At 34.1% G+C, this 21,450-nt stretch overlaps 1 protein-coding gene across 1 annotated transcript in view; it reads right to left on the bottom strand.

Annotated features, from left to right (window-relative positions):
- LOC120354368 (lysine-specific demethylase lid-like) overlaps positions 1-20,782 on the bottom strand; it is a 37,233-nt gene extending 16,451 nt beyond the window's left edge. Inside the window, exons 1-5 of the mRNA XM_039441417.1 lie at positions 20,766-20,782; positions 13,679-13,759; positions 10,502-10,670; positions 8,315-8,443; positions 6,332-6,485 (exon numbers count right to left, since the gene is read on the bottom strand). Coding sequence (XP_039297351.1) covers positions 6,332-6,485; positions 8,315-8,443; positions 10,502-10,670; positions 13,679-13,759; positions 20,766-20,782 — 550 coding nt within the window. The remainder of the gene's footprint in view (positions 1-6,331; positions 6,486-8,314; positions 8,444-10,501; positions 10,671-13,678; positions 13,760-20,765) is intronic.
- Positions 20,783-21,450: the final 668 nt, after the last annotated feature.

Here is a 21,450-nt window from a genome sequence, read left to right as displayed (position 1 = left end):
TTCTAGATGAATGTAACAATATTGGAAAGATGTTATCCAACGGTATTTGAATACCCCCCTGACTGTTACTGTATGGGAGTACCACCAGTAATTTATAAGTTTTCAATTCGTCAAAAGAGTGGTTATAGATAAAATAGTGTACTCAACGGTTATAATCTTCTCCTATCTATATTTTTTCTTCTTATTATTGTTCATCTTCTTCCTCTTCTTCCTTATTCTTCTGTCTCCTTTTTCTATTATCTTCTTCTTCTTCTCGCTTGTTCTTCTTCTCCTCCTGTCATCTTCTTCTTCTTCTTCTTCTTCTTCTTCTTCTTCTTCTTCTTCTTCTTCTTCTTCTTCTTCTTCTTCTTCTTCTTCTTTTTCTTCTTCCTCTAGCTTTGTCCGGCAAGGACTGATTTGTTTTTGTATTATGGAGTCCCTTTTGTATAAGGTACCAAGAACAATAACAGAGATATTTCCAGGGCTCTAGAGAATAATAATACTAATCCCCTCTGTCCTTTTGCTAAGTTGAAACGTGTAGCAACGTGAGTTGAAATGTATAAGTTGACCTAAATTTTTGAAGGCTGATCTTCGAATTGATAAAATTATAGAAACATGATCACAAGCAAATCCCTATATAAGAATATAATGGAGATGGAGACTATTCCTTTTAACAGAATCATGTTTCCTCATCATTATCACCATCCTCAAATTATACGAGTCGATCCATCCGGCGTATTCACGCATGATGTGTGCAGAAAATCTCACTCACACTGACTGTACAACTGTGAGATTAACTATTCTAAGTCAAGGACTCTAAGACTCTCTGTTGTGAGGCCGGGTGATATAATTATTCTCGAGTGACGTTTTCATGTGAAAATTTAGATTTTTCTCCCCTCACAGGTTTTCACCTTGAGCATTATTGTTCTAAAAAAATTGTGTATCATCTTGTTTTTATATGTATGTAAATAATGTGTGTGTATGTTGAACAATAAGAAATTTGAATAATCAAGATTGATATCCAGTTCTTCAAACTGAAAATAGATGCAGACGTGGATAACAAACAAATTAAACATAATTTTTACTCCTCATATATGCAGTTTCACAATTCTGTAGACAAAGTTAGAATAAATCAATAGAACAGTTAATTTCAATAGTGCCTTGTACTATGAAAAAAAAAAAAAATCAAAATGGTACTGGCTCAGTAGATCAAGTAGAATAGAATAGTAATTTAAAAAGAACTCAGATATCCAAAGTTTCATTGACCGAGCGAAGTGAGGTCTAAGATTTAAGTCGACGGTTTTGCATTTCTCTTTATGTCCAAATATTTTTATGTTCCGCATTTACGGCGAAACACGGCATTAGATTTCAATGAAATTTAACAGGTATGTTACTCTTTAAAATTGCGGGCTCACTATCTCGCACTCTCTCTCTGTCTCTCTCTCTCATGATAATGAAATAAAACGCAGATTTCTGTCTTTGACACTAATATCATGCTTTAGTTAGATCAATTATGTTTCAATTGCCATCTAAATCTAGGTGAACTATTTGTAACACATAAACTAATAATTAAAACCACCCTAAATAAACCTTGATTAGTCTCAACCGATATGGTTTTCAGTAACTTTAAGGACATGACAATAAGACAATAATTGTGGGTTGGAAACGTAATTTTGAATATTTATTATAATAAAATATAATCCCATTTTTCTGGTGCTCCAAACTCGTTATTTAATAATAAACCTACAGTTTAAGAGCCATCACTGATAAATATGTCACTTAGTATGAATACAGAAGAACAAAAATCATAAACCTTATTCCGGGACACTTTCTTATTAATTCTTAATTCTCGTATAGCCTATGTGTATGATAAACGAAATTTGAATTTGAAATCACAACATTTTTTGAAAAACATACAGTTTTGAATTACGTGCTTATTCTACGAAAATTGAAACCCCTTTCTTAGCTGGCGTCTAGGAATAAGAAATATATTGACCGATAAATACAAACAATTTGGATGTTGATTAGGCGAATAGGCCTTGTCTAAAGGATTCAGCTTATAGTCTGTTATACAATAAATGAGCAATTCAATTCATAACATCTTAGTAGTCATCTTATGAATAGTGTAATCATTCATCAAATCAGTCTTATCAAGTCATAATTATCATCACCCAGTACAATTGAATAAATTAAGTCATACATTGAAAAAAGACATAAACTATTTATAAACTCACAGCACTGAATATCACATTTTCAACAATTTGAAAATTAATTTACGGAACAATAAGCATTTTCATCCAGAATTACATTTAGTGCGTTTTTTAATTTATTCAGAGGCAAGTTTCTTCTAATATAAGATAAAGGCAGATTATTGAACATGGAGTACACTAGATAGGAATAAATTTCAAGCTCTTACTCAATCTGACATTAGGAGTTACAATACTCTAGTAGTCCAGATAACAGTAGACCTCACTGAACATCCTTTGCAATGTGGTAACAAGAATATTCAGCCATCTACTAGAAATGCTATCTACTAGGAATAAAGTCATTTTAATAATATCAGGGCTTTTTTAAAATGTTTGCCAATGGCCCCACTAAGAAATCTGATCAGGCTGGTTGGAGACTTCCAATCAACCATACATTACATTACATTACCAGGGCTACCAGACATTGTTTTGCAGTAGTCGTACTATATCATAATGGAAAAAGTAGAACTTTGATATGAAAGTAAAGGCCATTCCACACAGCACGTGGCGTGCGTGGCTGGACGCACGCTAGCTACTATTCAAAACATCGCTTCCCAGCTAATCAAATGAAGCAATTCACATAGCAGCCACGGCCACGCGGCAACGCTTGCTATACTAGCCACGCGTGGCTACCGTTCGCTCTCTGAGCGATCTTTTCAAACGTGTCCGGCCACGTTTTGGTCCGAGCATGCGCAGAACGTATACTAGACCTATATAAATGTAAAGAAAATAAAAACTCAGTACCCTTTTTTTGAAATATTTTATCACAACATGTTTCGGACATTTATGCCATTTTCAAGTGATATCAGAAAAGAGATAAAAATATGGCATATCAACTAGACGTATACTATCGTATAGAATGTATACTATCATTGTCAGCCTCAAGGTCGCGCATTAAATGATGGAATTCGCCATAGGTGTTCCTTTTTTATTGATTGGATGTACTCACTGGTCCCGTGCTGTCACCGAATACAATAAAACCAGCTCAGTATCACTACTACTGCTGCTGCTCGAGTCATCAAACCAAGGTAAGCCACAAGAAAATCCAGATTCACACCACGGGACCGTCGGAGTTGACATCTTTCTGCATACTGACGGGAAACGTGGCCGGTATAGCATCGCAACAGTTGTGGCGGTGTGAATTGGCATGTGGCTAGCGTGGCCAGCGTGGCGTGCGTCCAGCCACGGACGCCACGTGCTGTGTGGAATGGCCTTAATGAACTCACTCCGCTACAAATAAAATCTATTGGTGTGCTAATCTAAATGTTGCACTACTTCAATCCTGTAAAAATGAATACCGGTATAATACTTATTCTGAATTGATGGAATCCCAAGTCCCATTGCGCTTATGATAATTTTAAATGTTACTTTATTAACTCAGTAAGTTAAGAAAGTTATTGCTCAGTTGAATCAGAGCTACGATTAAAAAGATGATTTGGGAATTATCAAGTGGCATTTTTTGTTTTTCACTGGGATTTTCATTTTGTAACATGTAGAGACGCTTGTAGAACAACAATCTGTTAAATTTTTTATGGGAAAGATTTCATGAGAAAATGATGTTTTTATTGACATTATCATCCGTAACTCGGAACGCCATGATAAATCTTGGCATCTAAAGCTGCGTTTACACCAAAGTTATTAACGAAATGTTAATAACTTAATCCTCACAGATTATTATAGATTGAACGGCACATGAAAAACACATATGTTCATCATGTGTATGATAAGTTATGTTCAATCTAATAGAATCTATAGAATCTATTGGTGTTGACGCAGCTTTATTCTGTGACTGTCTGGAGTTAATATTATATCAATTTGAATTTACAATTCGAGACCGCAGCTCGGAAAAAGAAGAGATGATTAGCTCATAATATCGGGGACCGAGCTTCGCTCAGGAGTACAAAAGCATAAACAATTTATTACGAAAGAAGGAATTATAATGAAAAACCATTTTGGCCATGTGGTTTTTAAGAAGCGGTGATGAATAGGTCAGTGGTAGGCTATTTGGCTTTTATATATTCCATTTCATATTCATATTGATTATTCTTTCGGGTTGAAGGTTATATGTATACATATTAGATATATTGGAATAGTTATCTTGGAGTTTGGTAGAAATATATTACATTTGCATAGAACTCAATTTATTTATTTATTTAAGTTATCTTCTATCTAATTCTAATAGGTTACCAACCCATTCCTATCTTATATGATAAACCTTCAATCATAATCATATACCTGCATGATTAAAAAACAGCAGACATTCAATTTACTAGAACAAATAATGGAGTGCCTTCAAGTTCAGATGTAGGCAACACGCCTAACTTCTTCCTACATTCGCTACCTTGTCTCTATGACACAGACCTTGCTTCTGTGAAACACCTTGTTCCAGTGGGAACTTGCTTCTGTGAGACTGCCATTTATAACGCTACTACTTTGGACGGAGACCTTGTCTCTATGAAACTGCTTGTCTCTGTGGGAACTTGTTCCTGTGAGACTGCCATTTATAAAATACTTGCTCCTGTGAAACTTGTCTCTGTGACACTAATATCGTTCAAAAAACACTACTTGTCTCTGTGAGAACTTGTCTCTGTGAAACATCCCCGCCGCGCTGCATCCACTAGCCGTCACACAGAGATCACTCATCAAAATAATTCTAAATAAAAATATCCGATTTCCTACTGAACAACTCTACACCGAATTTCCTGTTCTTGACATAAGACAAATCTACATTAAAACTCTTCTTATTTTTATCAAATCGTACAGAACAGAAATTTTTACACAGCTAAACCTTAACTACCCCACTAGACATATTCTGAATTTTGGGTTTAATACACCTAGAGCTACCTTTACATCGGTCGATAACAACCCATTTCGTATTGCTCACCTACTTCATCGCAATCTTCCAATCACAATAAAAGAGGCTGAGGGATGCAGTGTTGCTAACTACAAAAAGAAGATAGTCACATGGTTGCTTGGTATTGGTCGGGAGGCATCAGAAGCCCTCATAAACTCGCCCTATATGTAGATTCTGATTCAATCTCTGTTAACTCTGGTACTGTGATGCAGCACTCTGAACATTATAATAAGTAATTTAAAAACTTTAGGAGATAGGTACTCCAACATAATACTAAGTCTTTAATAAAAGAAACCCACGACATCATGCTCTGTTTATTAAAAAAAAATTATTAATAATTTATATTTATTTTTCTTTATATAACATATTTCCAATATTGTAATAGTTAAGTGAGAATAATATTAAAGTAGAATTCTGCAGAATTTTTTAGTTATTATAGATAGGAATTCTTCCCCCACACACGGACCAATAGTCTATGTGGGGGAATATTTATTTCCTGAAAATATTTGTTATTGAATTGAGATGTAACTATGCTCATACCATTATAATGATTTCTTATAATAAACTCAACTGCAAGACGAAAAACGTAGCTACTACAATTGTGTTGAATATTATGAATGTACATACATGTTCTCCACCATCAGCTTCTCTGATTGGTTCTCTACAATTCAAATTCTATGGTCCGGTTTCACAAAAATCGGTTAAATTTTAATCGTGATTAATTTCACGAGAACCAATCACAGAAGCTGATGGCACAACAGGTATGACGAACATGTGTGTACACACATGTTCAACACACTTGTAGGCCTACTGTCGTTAGTGGCAAGGCAATGCGAACGTTGACCTAGGAGGGCGAAGTTAGGGCGCAGTCGGATCTCTCTTAAGCAGACATACGACATGGTTTGTTACAGTGAGCGGTTTGAATCAGTGATCGCGCTGATAAGCTACCGCTTAGATAAGTTGAGAATCATGCGCCTGGTACTCCCGTTGGAAGGTTGATCGCTTGAGCCAACTCCTCTGAATATGATTCATGATTTGTAAAATCGCTTCCCGGTGGTTCGGAACCCACCTAGAACTGTAGGTCCATTCATCTCTCATTACCCACGCACAAGCCTAGAGCTCATGTGGGCATCACCCTCAGCAAACGACGGACGTCCTTGTGCGTTGCAGCATTCGAACACTTGGGGAGGTATTTTTCTCCCTCTATCTGCTGCTGTGTACGTTAGCCTTAAAATGTTTCAAAAATACTTACAGTGATACTTGTCCTTGCAGAGAGCACATTCTAACATAACTCCTCTCACGCCTTTCATCTTGCAAATGCAGTATGGTGCCTGGTTGTCAGCTCTTTTTCTACAGTTTGCGATTCTTATTTTTTGAATTTGATCCAACTCAATTTCTTCAGCCTTCTGTAACACAGAATAGTTATTTGTGCAACTAGTGCGCAAAGTGACAGTTTGCTGCACCGAAAGAAACGTTTACGCCCGAGCCGTAGGTGAGGGCGGAATGGTTTCTTGAGTGCAGCAGAGGAACTTTGCGCACGTATTTCACATTAAGTTTTTCCTACAGTTACCATTGAATATGAAAAGTGGGTAATTATGGGTAAAATTGCCTGAAATGCATCAAATGTTTTTCTGTGTAATTTTATTATTGATAAAAACCTTAATCCTAAAATCCTAAAGTCCTCGTTGTCCTTGGTTATAATATATAATGTAATAATTAGCGCGTTGTGCTTGGTTGCACCTCTGCTCACTATAGCAGCCCAGTCACTGTTACCAACTTCATTTTGATTTTGCTGCACTGTTGCTCCATATAACCTACTAAGTAATTTGCGTTGCCATGTTGCAAATCTGGAGTGCAGAAAAATTTTTCCCGCACTAGAGCGGAAAAGTGATTCTTTGCGTTCTGTAATCAGTGCAGCAATGGCCACTTTTCAACGTAACTGTAGGAAAACGTTTATTAACATAAGTTGTTTCGAATTGACATGTTATACATAATAATATATTATTCAGATCATGAAAGTGATGCCAATTAATGTACATTCTAATTATTCCAAGAATAAAAATTCGACTGAGTCACTGTCGATTTTTTAGAACCGGTCCATAAATGGAATAAAAACACACATATGTTGTCAAATTCTACACAGTTTTATTTGGTAGAGGACCATGATTTCGTGACCACTCATTTCACATTTTCAAGCTTTTAGTCAGCTTGAAAATGTGACTGTGTGGTCACGAATCCCTGGTCCTGCACCAAATGAAACTGTAGAATTTAACGATATATGTGTGTGTTTATTTCATTACAAGAATAGTACAGGTACAGGATACACGAATCAAGTTATCATATTCTGATCATGGCTTATAGTCAATGTCATTTTATGTTTCCCCCACACATTTTTGAAACCAAATTTTTCCGATAAAATAAATAATAATAGAACAGTGAAGTGAATACAGAAACTATAACTACATATGAGGCTAAGATAGAATCATGTTTTAGGTTATATCCATAACAGATGACCTTCATCGCAAAGAAAATTCAAAAGATTGTCAATAATATCCTCATTTCACAGATATCAGGACTAAGCCTTCACCTTGCTGTTCTATACTCTGTACAAAATTACTTCTTACTTGGGATGGACATGCGCAGCAGAGAAAATCATACAGCGGGAGGGTTACAGAGGCGCCATGTTGCCGTTTTGAAGCGGCCTGCGTTCTCCAATTTCCCAGTGTGTAAGCTTCCATTTAAGTCTATAGACTATTGCTCGAACGGCGGCGACAGCGAAATTACCGCCGCGGCAGAAACCGCCCAATGTGTAACCGGCGTGACTGTTCATGTGCTCATGCTACACATGCGAAGTTAATCACTCCTGTCTGAAAGCACTCAGGCGACTGACAAATTGGCAACTGCGCTTCTACCTATGACTATCCATCATTGTAATTGGCTTATCTCCCTCCATTTCCCTGCGCCGCATATTCCTCCAAGTCAGAAGTAATTTTGTACAGACTATAGTAACGCTACATTCAGAAAAGGAAAAATAATATCTTGACCTACAAAAATGCGCCGGATAGGCTGTTTTTGTAGGAGTGACATTGTAGTTTGCATATTAGATTGATCTCAACTTCGAATGGGAACATAAATGATTCGATGCATTCCATATAAAAGGAAAGGCAATCTAAGAATAAATAAAGAAATACGATTTAAAATGATCGTAAATTATTAAAAAAGTTCCAAATCAAACCTTAAAAGCTGCATCCACTACATGAGGAGCGGTGATTCCACTTAACTTCACTCCATGGATGATGACGAATTCGTTTTCAGGGATGTTCTCCTTTTCCTCAACATCGATTATAGCCCTTGGTGACAGAGCCTGTAGAATGAACAATTAAGTTTATACTATTGAAACTCTGGAATTAGATAGTTATTTCATACAAGTTAATAATACTTTGACAGTGAACAATTATATCTATACCAATAAAATCAACATTGGATAATAGTTGTTGGAGAAGTACCCAAGCTGAAGATCATTGGTACTTCTGGTTCAACGTTTATACATCCAAGTGGCAAGTCCAGTAATACTGGAAATCTTAAAAACAGTAAGATATTTTATTTGAGTGAAATCAATGAACTACCTACTATAACATACAATTATGACAACATTGTTCATAAGGCTGATATAGGATAATTTTCAGTAGAAACTACAATATTTTTTTGCTTGGTAAATAAGGAAATTTATAAATTCGTGCAGTAAATCGTTGATTCTACAAAATTTATTTTTGGAGCTAAGAAATAAAAGTATTTCTTCTTTTGTCTTCATCCTACTTGAACTGTTGATATAAAATATCTTGTAAATATAATTAATTATAATAATTAATATTAATGTTGCACTTTTACAACAGTACTCACGGTTTTCTTGTTTGACGGACGCGTTTCGTGGCACTGAGCCACATCCTCAGCGTACAAGGAGTAGCTAGCTACTAATGTATCAGCTACATACTCAGCGCACAAGGAGTAGCTAGCTACTTGCTTTAGCTAGCTAATAATGTATCAGCTACATCCTCAGCGTACAAGGAGAAAATATCTCTTTCCTGTATAGGGCTACTTGTAATATAAATATAAAGAAAATAAAAATCTCAGTACCCTTTTTTTAAAATATTTTATCACAACATGTTTCGGTCATTTATGCCATTTTCAAGTGATATGAATTAAATAAATAAATACTACTGGAAGATTCTTATTTTGATCATATGTTAGTGTATTCATATGTTTTTATGAACTAAGACTGTAAATTTTGGGTTTAAATTCGCATGATTCTATCAAAAATGGGGTTATTGGTGTCTAATTGGATTAAGTTTATTATTTTATCTCTGTTTAATTTTGCTGATTTATAAATATGAAATTCTTCTTTGACATTCAGTTTTTGACTTTTATTACCATAATTAAGTATTTTCATATTGGAATTTATATCTGTAAAATTATGGTCTGAATCTATCAAGTGTTCAGCAAATGCCGACTTTTGTGTATAGTTTTTAGATTTTAGTGCTTGGATATGTTTAAATGTACAGCAAGATAAGTTTAAAAAATCTGGAATCTATGAGCTTAAATGTAGTGATTGCGACAAATTCTATATCGGACAAACGGGTAGAAATTACCATATCAGGTTTCGAGAACATATCCAAGCACTAAAATCTAAAAACTATACACAAAAGTCGGCATTTGCTGAACACTTGATAGATTCAGGCCATAATTTTACAGATATAAATTCCAATATGAAAATACTTAATTATGGTAATAAAAGTCAAAAACTGAATGTCAAAGAAGAATTTCATATTTATAAAGCAGCAAAATTAAACAGAGATAAAATAATAAACTTAATCCAATTAGACACCAATAACCCCATTTTTGATAGAATCATGCGAATTTAAACCCAAAATTTACAGTCTTAGTTCATAAAAACATATGAATACACTAACATATCAAAATAATAATCTTCCAGTAGTATTTATTTATTTAATTCATATCACTTGAAAATGGCATAAATGACCGAAACATGTTGTGATAAAATATTTTAAAAAATGGGTACTGAGATTTTTATTTTCTTTATATTTAAGGAGAAGATAGCTAGCTACTAATGTATCAGCTAGCTATCTAATGCATTGCTATCTTTTTTTAGTTTTGTGCGCTGTACTGTTGTTGTATATTGGTTGCGAAATAAAGAATCTTCTAGCTACTTCTTGTACGCTGAGGATGTGGCTCAGTGCCACAAAACGCATCCCTCAAACAAGAAGACCGTGAGAACTGTTGTAAAAGTGCAAGATTAATATCAATGATTTACAAAATAATAATGAATTATTCGATTTACTATAATTGATACTTGAATCTTCATTTTTGATGTACATAAAAAGGTTTTGATTGAAATTACACTCACCTCCATCAGTGTAATAGAGCTGTTTGGTTTCAAAAAATTGGAAGCCACCTCGTCCTTCCAACGTTTCAAGGAATCAATTTTTTCTTGCATTTTTTTTGTTTCATCAGTTACGTCTATTTCGAGTTCTCCCGCATCATTAACAAGGTCTTGATATACGTCTATGAATGGTCTGTACATACAATTCTAGAATGTGATAGAGAATAGCAAAGTGAGATGCTGTGTTAAAAGAGAAATTCAATGTGGAGAAATTTATGACGGTTTGAGATTGATGTAGCCTGTTCCAACCATTCAGAGAATGTTGTCAATACAGTTGATGAGAGGCAAAGTGATGTAGGTAGAGTTTACGTTAAAATAATCAATTATATATGATTTAGAAGATGTCAACATAAGCTACGAAAAGTTTAATTCTATCCTAACTGTAATTGTCCAGTTAACATTAATATAATACACTTTTTTCTATGTATTTCACATGACATGCAGTCAAATACATAGAAAAAGGTGTGTTAATACATCGCAGTTCGGAATGAATCAAGAAACCATCACCATTAATATAATAACATTATAGTTATTAACATTAACATTTTGATCCCAAAATAGGTACAAATTGAGCTAATATTATTCGAGTTTGGAAACAGAACTGAACGTTTTTATGTTATTGGACAATTTTATTTTCGCAAACTCCATGTCAAAAAATTAATGAGTTAGTATAGAAACAGAAAACTAATCATTATAATTGTAGCTGTAGAATTAAAGTATAGAACTAGTATAAATGTTTTACTTAAAAAACAAAACACGATGGATATTAGAAGTTAAGCAACACATGCACATTAATAAAAAATAAATTATAACACAATACAGACACCAGTAGATTAATTATTGCTTGGGGTGGTGCATATAAGACTATACTTTCCCCTTTATCAGTCATGCAAAGAATTATCATGAAAACTGCAATTCGTCAGCCTCAACAATATCCCACAGACGCACTATTTAACGAATTTCAAGTTCTTAACATTACTCAACTCTATGTCAAAACCCTGATCTTGTATATTTTTAAGCGCAAGTCTTCTTTATTCACTAATATCCGCCACAATGACCAAACAAGAACTGCTCTGAACACAGGTATCATCACTCCTAGACTGCTTAAAACGTTCACAACTACATCCTCGCATTATCAAATCAATATGCTTTTCCCTAAGCTACCAGAATTTAAAAAAAATCCCGAAAATAATAAAATAAGCCATCTCAAGCAAATAGTCAACAAATGGATACATAGTGTGAATCGTGAGGAAATGGAGAATTATATAGTATCAATTTATTCTGATCGATAGAGCTCGAGTGGTGTGATAAGAACGCAAGTATACAATAATATCAAAAATTAATATAGAATATGAATAAAAATGAAAATTAAACATAGAAATAGGGAAGTTTAATGTGTATGGTGTGTTGAGGGATTTTGAGTGTGTCTGGGATGTCTCTTTTGGGATTGATTTCTTGAAGTATCCTAATACCATTTATTATCATTTTACGTCTGTAAGTAATATACAGTATCTTGTAATTAATAATTATTATTGCTCTGTTTCTTTTGTTTTGATAATATGTTATTGTTTAATGCTTATTTTTGGTTGAAATTGTTTTGTTTTTCAATTGTATTGTATCATTGTCATATCTATCATTGTATATGTAAATGTAGAGAACTCGTTCCTCGCACACAGGCTTTGCCCATGTGAGGAACCTTCTTCAAGTTTTGTATATGTATATTGTTTGTACTTTCTAAGAAGAAGAATAAATATAATTTCAATTTCAATACGAGATAATTATGATACATAACATTTCAATTTATAAGAGCGGAAACAGGATATTTTGATGCTAGACTAATTCTTGAGCAAAATGTACTGTAATGGTAGTGCAATAACAGGTGATCATGATAGGGAATCATTAATTTACAAATAAATTAAATCGAATGGGAGTAAAGAAATTTGATTCAACTCACATTTGCAAATCTTACTTTATTCTTCCATATCATGCATTCCTTCATCATAGTGATTAATTTGTTTTTGGACGGCCATTCTTCGTTTAATTCTTCTGCTTCTTTGATTAATTTTTGGATAGAGAGATGAGATGGGTTTCCTCTGTAGAAAATATAGAGTCCTTAATACATACGTTTCTTGTACAACATCCTCAATCAAAACAGTTTTGGCCATAATATGAGGGCAAATATAGTAGCTACTTGATAGTTTATTAAAAATGGCACTATAGTTATTTTGATCAATAAATAATATGAAATGTTTGAAAAACTAGAATTATCAGAATTCTGTTGAATGTCAGGAAGGCAAAACGGGAGAATGAAGAAGGCACGCATGCAGAAGTGGGAGAACGAAGAAGGCGCGCATGCAAAAGTGGGAGAAGAAGGTGCACATGCAGAAGTTCTGTCAAGCTGTCAGAAGGGTAAATCAGTGAGGTACGAAGAGAGCGCGCACTAAAATAACGCGCGCTTTCTTTGTACTCTCACGAAAATGATTTATGTTCAACCTTCAGCCAGGTAGGATGCGCGCCTTCTTCGTACTTTCAGGCAGGCAGGCAGGCAAAAGTTTCACTTTCAAAAAAACCTCAATAGCATGCAACTCAACTGATCTAGCATTATGTCCTTTATGGGAATGCATGAAGGAAGTAGAGCTTGAAACATTCCAACCCTCCAGAGCTGGAGGCAAAAGTATAATTTTCCTTGGGCCAGTTGTTTGCATGCTACTTAAAAGCCTGTTCTCCATCAGAATCCATGGAGAGGATAGAGTTAAAACATACTAGCTCTTGGATTTTGAAAAACACCTTACGGAGTGGAGCTAGAGTCTAAAATCTACAGATTTTTCATGCATTAAACAGGTGGCCGATTCGTTTTTGGGGTGAATGACCACTTATTTTGTGCAATTGTATTTGGACTTTGAACCCAGACATACAGGATACAGCAGGTAGCCAATTCTACCTGGAGTTGGACTTTGAACTTATAACTCCTCTGACATTCAACAGGTGGTCGATTCGTTCAGGTAAATTCTATTGTAAATTGTTTTAATATGGAACTATAAGAATAAATTCAATCTATTCGTGCTTTAAACAGACCCCTGTGCAGCACGGGTTACCTGCTAGTAAATAAATAAATTTAAAGTATTGATGAAGTACACTTACTTTGAAATCAGCGCTTCTGCCTCGTTCTCCCAGGCCTTTACTTTCTCCACTACTTCAGCCATGACTTGATGGCTCAAGTTGCTGTGGAATAAAACAAAAAAGTTATGGAATTTAGGCCTCATATTCTCTATATTATTATATAGGCCTCATCAGATGTAGTCTTGTGAGTGGACAGAGTTGCAAGAAATTTTCGAAGAATAGCTGTAATAACTAATAACTAACTAAATAGCTGAATAACTAAAGGGCTGCACAAAGTAGAAGGAATATTCTCTTTCTTCTCTGTGAGGGCTGTAACTAATAGAAAAAGTTACTCTTTAAGAAAGTTGTCAGTTAAGTTAGTGTAAAGTGTTGTCTAATGCCCGGTCTACACGACAACGTTATTAGCGCAAGCCTGCTAGGTTTGCGCTTAGTTTGCGTCGTGTAGACGGGAGATCGTTGTAAATTTCTGAGGTTTGAAGGTTTGTGCTTTCTTCTTAGCCAGGTTTGCGTCAATTTTTCTAGGAAACGATTATGTCTCATCTATCCAACAAAACCTAATAGCTTCAAAATGAAGATAGAGAACTCGCGATTTCAGATTCGGATTCAGCACCATCAAATTAAATATGTGCGAGGTCAATTCTCAAAAATACTCAAAAACAAGAAAGATTTTTTAATGGATAATAATTATCTTATTTACTCTATAGTAATGTTATAGATATTATAGTTATTCACTCTTCACTTGATAAGCAGTATTCTTGATTATTATTATTGAGGAAGAGGTGGAGGAGGAGGACGAAGAGGAGGAGGCTTGAGTTGCTATTCATCTCAAGTTTATAAACACTTCAAAGACTTCGTATTGAATTAATATATGTTTTAGTATTTAATATAGGTTTGTGTTAAAGTTGGTGTCGTGTGAACAGAGGCTTGAGCAAACTTGGCTCAAAGCCAGATTTGCGTAAACCTGGCTTTGAGCCAAGTTTGCGCAAATATCGTTGTCGTGTGGACCCGGCATAAGTGTAAACAGGCTCTAAAAACACGACTCACACTCACACACTTCTACCGCTCGACTGCAGTGTAAACAAAGCATAAATCATTCTCCAAACAAAACATCTGTCCTTTGTTTAGGACTCCTGTGAACGGACAATGTAACTACCTGCCAGTTGACTCCCTCCTTGGCCAAGCAGTGCTCTTGATTGACAGGTTGAAGACTATATATAGCAATCTAGCATCCCTTTCACTTTCGCACCCTCTCACCCACATTTGACTCGTGACTTTTCAACGGTGTCTCCTACCCTAATTAACTAAGCTACTGACTACTATAGCTTCGAATTCAATCTCATGCTGTCTGCAAAAGAAACTGAATCATTTAACAGAGTCAACTTTCGATTTAGGCTGTGCAAAGGCTAAAAATAAACTTTCTACTGGTGATATTTTTCCAAGCTTTTCGATCTGAATATCATCAAGCTGTCAAAATGAAAAAGTTTTCTCAGGAAAACATTTTTTTTCCGATCATTACTTTTTGAGATATGAGCGCCTGAAGTTTGAAGTTTTGGGACAGAACATTTCATATTCGGTAAGATATAAATCCATGAGATTTAGAGGATGGATTCTTCATGGTATTGTTGATCTAGTAAAACAAAAATTTGCTAAAAATATCAATTTTTGAAAAAGTTATTCAATTTACCAAAAATAACTCGACTAAAAGTTATTTTTGGTTATTTTTAGTAAATTGAATAACTATCTTAAAAATTGATATTTTTAGAAAATTTTTGTTTTACTAGATCAACAATATGATGAAGAATCTATCCTCTGAGTCTCATGGATTTATATCTTACCGAGTTTGAAATGTTCTGTCCCAAAAATTTAATCTTTAGGCGCTCATATCTCAAAAAGTAATCATCAGAAAAAAAATTCCTGAAAAAACTTTTTCATTTTGATAGCTTGATGATATACAAATCGAAGAACTTTGAAAAATATCACGAGTAGAAAGTTTATTTTTAGCCTTTGCACTTCCTTAACTAAAAGCTACTGACTACTATAACTTCAATTTCAATCTCATGCTGTCTGCAAAAGAAACGAAATCATTTCACAGTCAAATTTCGATTTACTACCTACAGTACCGTACTTATTAATAATCTTTCATCAAATACTATAATATGGTACATATTTATATATATTACACATTTAAATATAAATATAAATATGGTACACATCTTAATCAGTTGTATCATCACCACCCCCCTGGAATAAGAACTGAATTTTTTGGGGTTGGATCAGCTACTAATTAGCTTTGAATGTCATATTTATTTACATTGTATGAGCCGGAAAAATATATAAGGTATGAGATGAGAGAATACACAATATTTGCCATTTGAAAAAAACATAATATAATATTATGAGCTAAACGGTAAATGATCTATTGCGAAGAGATTTAGCAGAAATCTACAGAGAACATTTTAAAGTGCCGGTTGCACAAAACCCGGCTAAAGTTTAATCGTGATTAATTCCACGAGAACCAATCAGAGAACCCGTCTTTTCAAAATTGCCTTCTCTGATTGTTGCGCTTGCGCTTGTTCACGATTTAAGTTAACCGGCTTTTGTGCAACTGGGTCAAAGTAAGTCAAATTTGCTACTTTCCACAATCGTTCTATTATTTTAGAAAATATCAATATAGCTAATAGCTTTGCTTTATTAGTTGATTATAGTTTATTTGGTTTCATGCATGTGGTTGAAAAGTGAGTCTGCCTATATAATGAGGTCCACGTTATAATGGCAGTGTTTGATTATCAATTATTGCTATCCTTGTCTATCATTCAACATAGCGGATAGCACTATCTCTTTCTCGCTTTGCTCTGTTGCAAGATCGTCTTTTAACAATGTAAAATTGATAATTAATTAACAAAATTTTTCATTTTAATTATGAAATTATTGTAAAATATAGACTAATTTCTTGCTTAATAGAATATAATTGATTATTTCAAAGGAGAATGAACAGTTAATTTTACATCAATAATTAAAATGAAAAATTTCATTAATTAATTATCAAATTAACTGTTCATTCTCCTTTGAAGGGTTAGTGATCAGCTCCCGTCTTTTGAAGGCATTGACAAGACCGAAGATCGGCAATGTTGTTCTCCTATCTTTCTTCACTGCCATTATAAAGTGGACCTCACTATAGTTAGGTCCACGTTATAATGGCAGTGGATAAAGATAGAAAAATAGCGATGCCGATTCTCTGAATTAATTAATTATAATACACAGTCAAAAACATAATTGGCATCGTTGTGGACCTAGAAATGGATAGTACCACCGGCTCTGTCGAATGATAGACAAGGATAGCAAAACCAAAGTTCATTAAATACTGTCATTATAACGTGGACCTCACTATATAGTAGTACATATCCTACAATGTTCCAGCAGCTTTTTCTAGAGAGTCAGAGTACACCAAAAAATTCCCCAGTTATGATCGACGGGCGTTATTTCTACCGTGGTCAGGGATAAAACATCCCCCCAATATTTGGAGAATGATTTTATCCCATCAAAAAAAAAAAATTTTTTTTAAATCTGGTGTGGTACACTCACACAACTTTCCTTGCTCATTGATCTATAAGCCTCATTCTTAAAAGAGGATAATCTAGGGGAATAACATTATGCCGATTGGCGGCTAAATAATTAAAACTATGATTATACTATTGTTATTGTTTTCAGAGTACATTTTCCTTTGTTTGAATTATGAAATTTGAGGATTTTTTAAAAGTTGTCAAAACAGCTGTTCTACAAATAAAATATCGGCAAGTGTTCTTTTGAATAAACTGCTCTACCTACCTACCTACCTCACGCACGAGAAGGAGGTTACAAAGTAAATTTCTCAGGGATGGGGTGGACCCCGTGTTAGTTTCCCAGGGAGGAGACTCATGTCAGTTAATAGATAATAGAGCTGATAAATAACTATACAGGGTATGAATTTGAAAAAAATCGGTCAAGTCATTTTTGAGAAAATCATGATAGAAATTTAACAAAATTCATTCTTCTCAGGAATATTACGGAGCTACTGCAATTTTCCCAGAAATGAGACTCATGTCAGTTCATAGGGCTTATAAATAGCTATCTAGGGTATAAATATGAAGAAAATCGCTAGAGCCGTTTTCGAGAAAAACGTGAAAAATATGGTTTTTTAGCCATTATCCGCCATTTTTTCCGCCATTTTGAATTGAATTTTATTGAATTTCTTATTGTCGGATCCTCATGGTATAAGAACCTTAAGTTTAAAATTTCAAGTCAATCGGTTAATTAGGAATGGATTTATCGTGTTCACAGACACACACACACACACACACACACACACACACACACACACACACACACACACACAGAGACCAACACCCAAAAATCATGTTTTTGGACTCAGGGGACCTTGAAACGTATAGAAAATATAAAATTAGGGTACCTTAAATTTTTTTGGAAAGCAATACTTTCCTTACCATGGTAATAGGGCAAGGAAAGTAATGAAACTTATAGAAAACATGAAATTAAGGTACCGGTACCTTAATTTTTTTGGAAAGCAATACTTTCCTTACCTATGGTAATAGAGCAAGGAAAGTAAAAATTTAAAAAATCATGTTTTGGACTCAGGGGACCTTGAAACGTATAGAAAACTTGAAATTGGGGTACCTTAATTTTTTTGGAAAGCAATACTCTCCTTACCTATGGTAATAGGGCAAGGAAAGTAAAAATAGCCTACGTTCAATCACTAAAACCTACAATAACAAAGTTTGTTTGAAAATAAATTTCAAACGTTAGAAAATAGGCTAATTAAAATTTGTGCCAAATGGATTATCATTCATGGCTAAGAATGATATTCTATCTATCAATGTATACATAAATAAATACAAATAAAACATACGTGCAAAAACAACTAGCTACAACAGATCAAACCAAATACCAAAACTGAGAAAATATAACCTCAAATAAATAAGATTCAAACTTTCCAAGCCAACTCGGCTCTAGTCGGCTGTTGTCGGCAATGTTCGGGCGACATCTTACTATCAAATCTTGAGTCAAGTTTCAACTTCGGCAATATTATATTAATTTGTTATGAAAAAGTATTGTATTGAAATTGATATGAAGTGAATATTGGAAATTATATTAAGACATTAATAAAGTTGTTGATCTACCATTAAAACTCATCAATATTGAAACAGCAGTAGGCCTGCAGTTTTATTAGAATTATTATTATTTAATCTCTAATTTACTATAAAAGCCATTATTTCGATCAAAGAATAAATACAACTAGATCTAAATTACGATGAATTAAGATTTCAAGCTTCAAATTGATTTCGGAATTTACTTTCAGTGTTAAACCAATAATTGATACGGTAATAGAATTATAGCCTACACCGGATTGGTACGGGAATAGATGGCTACTGACGCATTCACATTTCGAGAGCAAAACGATGAAATTATTAACAAGTTCACAAGTCAAAATACAAATGAATCATATTAATCACCATTAATTGACAATTATTTCAGAAATTAAGATGAATATTAGTATTGAATATGACAGAAGACAAAAGAATGGCAGAAGAATATCTAATGAAACTGACGCCCACTTGAGTTCGCTGGCAACGGTGGCAACCATCAAAGGTCAGCCATCTTGAACAACATTTGAAATTTTCAAATTCTTCTACTGAATATAATTCATTATTAATAAATTATGTGTCGATGAATTTATTATTATACTTTCGATGAAAGTATAAATACAACTAACTCGATCTAAATTACGATGAATTAAGATTTCAAGCTTCAAATTAATTTCGGAATTTACTTTCAGTGTTAGACCAATAATTGATACTGGAATAGGTGGCTACAGAAGGATTCAAATTTCGAGAACAAAACGAGAAAATTATGAACAAGCTCACAAGTCAAAATACAAATGAATCATATTACTCACCATTAATTGACAATTATTTAAAAAATTACGACGAATATTAGTCTTGAATAAACCACAAACACGAAGAAATGGCAGAAAAGTATCTACTGAAACTAGCGATTACAACCACTAGAGCTCGCTGGCACCGTTCCAAATAAATATATTCAAAAGGGATCTTGGTAAACAACATTCCAAATTCTGAATAATTATTACTGACTAATTATTCATAAATTACTGTAATTATTATTTTTATAATAATATATTTTCATAATAATAATTATCATTTAATAATAATTTCAAATTTAATAATCAATAATGAATTATGTTGATAGAATTTATTGAATTACTTTATTATTATTATCATTATCATTGATATTATTAATATTTATTATTATACTGTAGTAATTATTCATTAATTACAATAATTCATTATTTACTGAAGAACTATCTTGAAATAACGGACGAACGGCGAATAACTGTATAGAACTATCTAGTGAGCAGAGCAAATTCTCTTTGTGTCCCAACTCAAAGTCCAAGATCCATCATCCATCGTCACAGAATTATAGGTATTAGGTACCACGGTATATAGAAAATATATATGTATAAAATAAATATATATATAAATATAAATATATATAAAATACCGTGTTAGGTACCATCGTTTGGATGTCAATGGCGGATAGTGTTGTTTAAGTGATAGAGTTTTTGTTAAGTGGCGATCGTGTCGTTTGTTTTTTGTGCAGAATTTAGCTTAATTGTTTGGGATTAACATTTCTCTAAACCAATATGTTTGGAATGTTTGGATGGTCTACAGATGATGCAGGATGGTATAGAGAGCAAACAGAGTTATGTATTCGAGCCGCCAGACGCATAGATCTTTACTTTGAAGAACTTCTCCAACACGCTGGCTCAGTACATCTCTTCATTTTCAACTCCGATCTAAACGTTTGGAAAAAATCCCCTGCAAAAGGAACTATTATTGTCTACCGAAGGAAAGCTATAACCCAGCACCGCATGATTATTGTGAACAGACTGAAGAAACCTTGGCAAAATTTTGGTGAGCCGATACGTCCAGGAGATGTAATTCATAAGGAAAGCCCATATCTTCTATACAAAACATCGGGAGGTAAAATCTATTGTTTTTATTTCGAATATGAGTTTCAATGCTGCCAAATTTACCTGGCCCTCAGAAACATTTTACCAGCCTGTGACGTTCCTGGGCAGGAGCGGCGGGTGAAGTATGATTTTGCGTGGGTGAAGTATGCTGAACGTATGAAGGATGAGAACAAAATACCATGTAAGGAGATACGAAAAATGACCAGAGAAGAGAAAATAGCTAAATTGACCATGATGGCTCAAGAAATGTGTAACAGCATAAAGACGGATGATGGAAAAACAAATGCAAATAATGATAAACCGAAAACAGATGATACAGGGAGACATGAAATGCTATCCGATTCGGTACCTGAACCACAACTTGTCGAGCATATTGAGAAAGAACAGAACTCGGCTAATCCTCAGCAGGAGCTACCTTCATCTTTTAAAGTTCCAGAAGAAGATCAGAATTTCCAAACTTCATAAAAAGTATTCAGGAGGCCTACATACTGTGCTCCAAATCCTAAAGGTTCGTAAAAAATATATATATTTTAATTTCTTCCTCTGTCTTCATCCTGCTTGAACTGATTATATTAATATTTTGTAAATAATTGATTCAAATAATTAATATTAATGTTACACTTTTACAACAGTACTCGCAATTTTCTTGTTTGACGGACGCGTTTCGTGGCACTGAGCCACATCCTCAGCGTACAAAGGTGCGTACAGACTTTCGCTCTGCTCCGCAACCGAACGTCACTCCAGCAGA

Source organism: Nilaparvata lugens, chromosome X (assembly GCF_014356525.2).
Source record: "Nilaparvata lugens isolate BPH chromosome X, ASM1435652v1, whole genome shotgun sequence".
In the NCBI taxonomy this organism is placed as follows: Eukaryota; Metazoa; Arthropoda; class Insecta; order Hemiptera; family Delphacidae; genus Nilaparvata; species Nilaparvata lugens.
The sequence above is the reverse complement of the archived record's forward strand: the minus strand, read 5'-3'. Positions and strand labels throughout refer to the sequence as shown.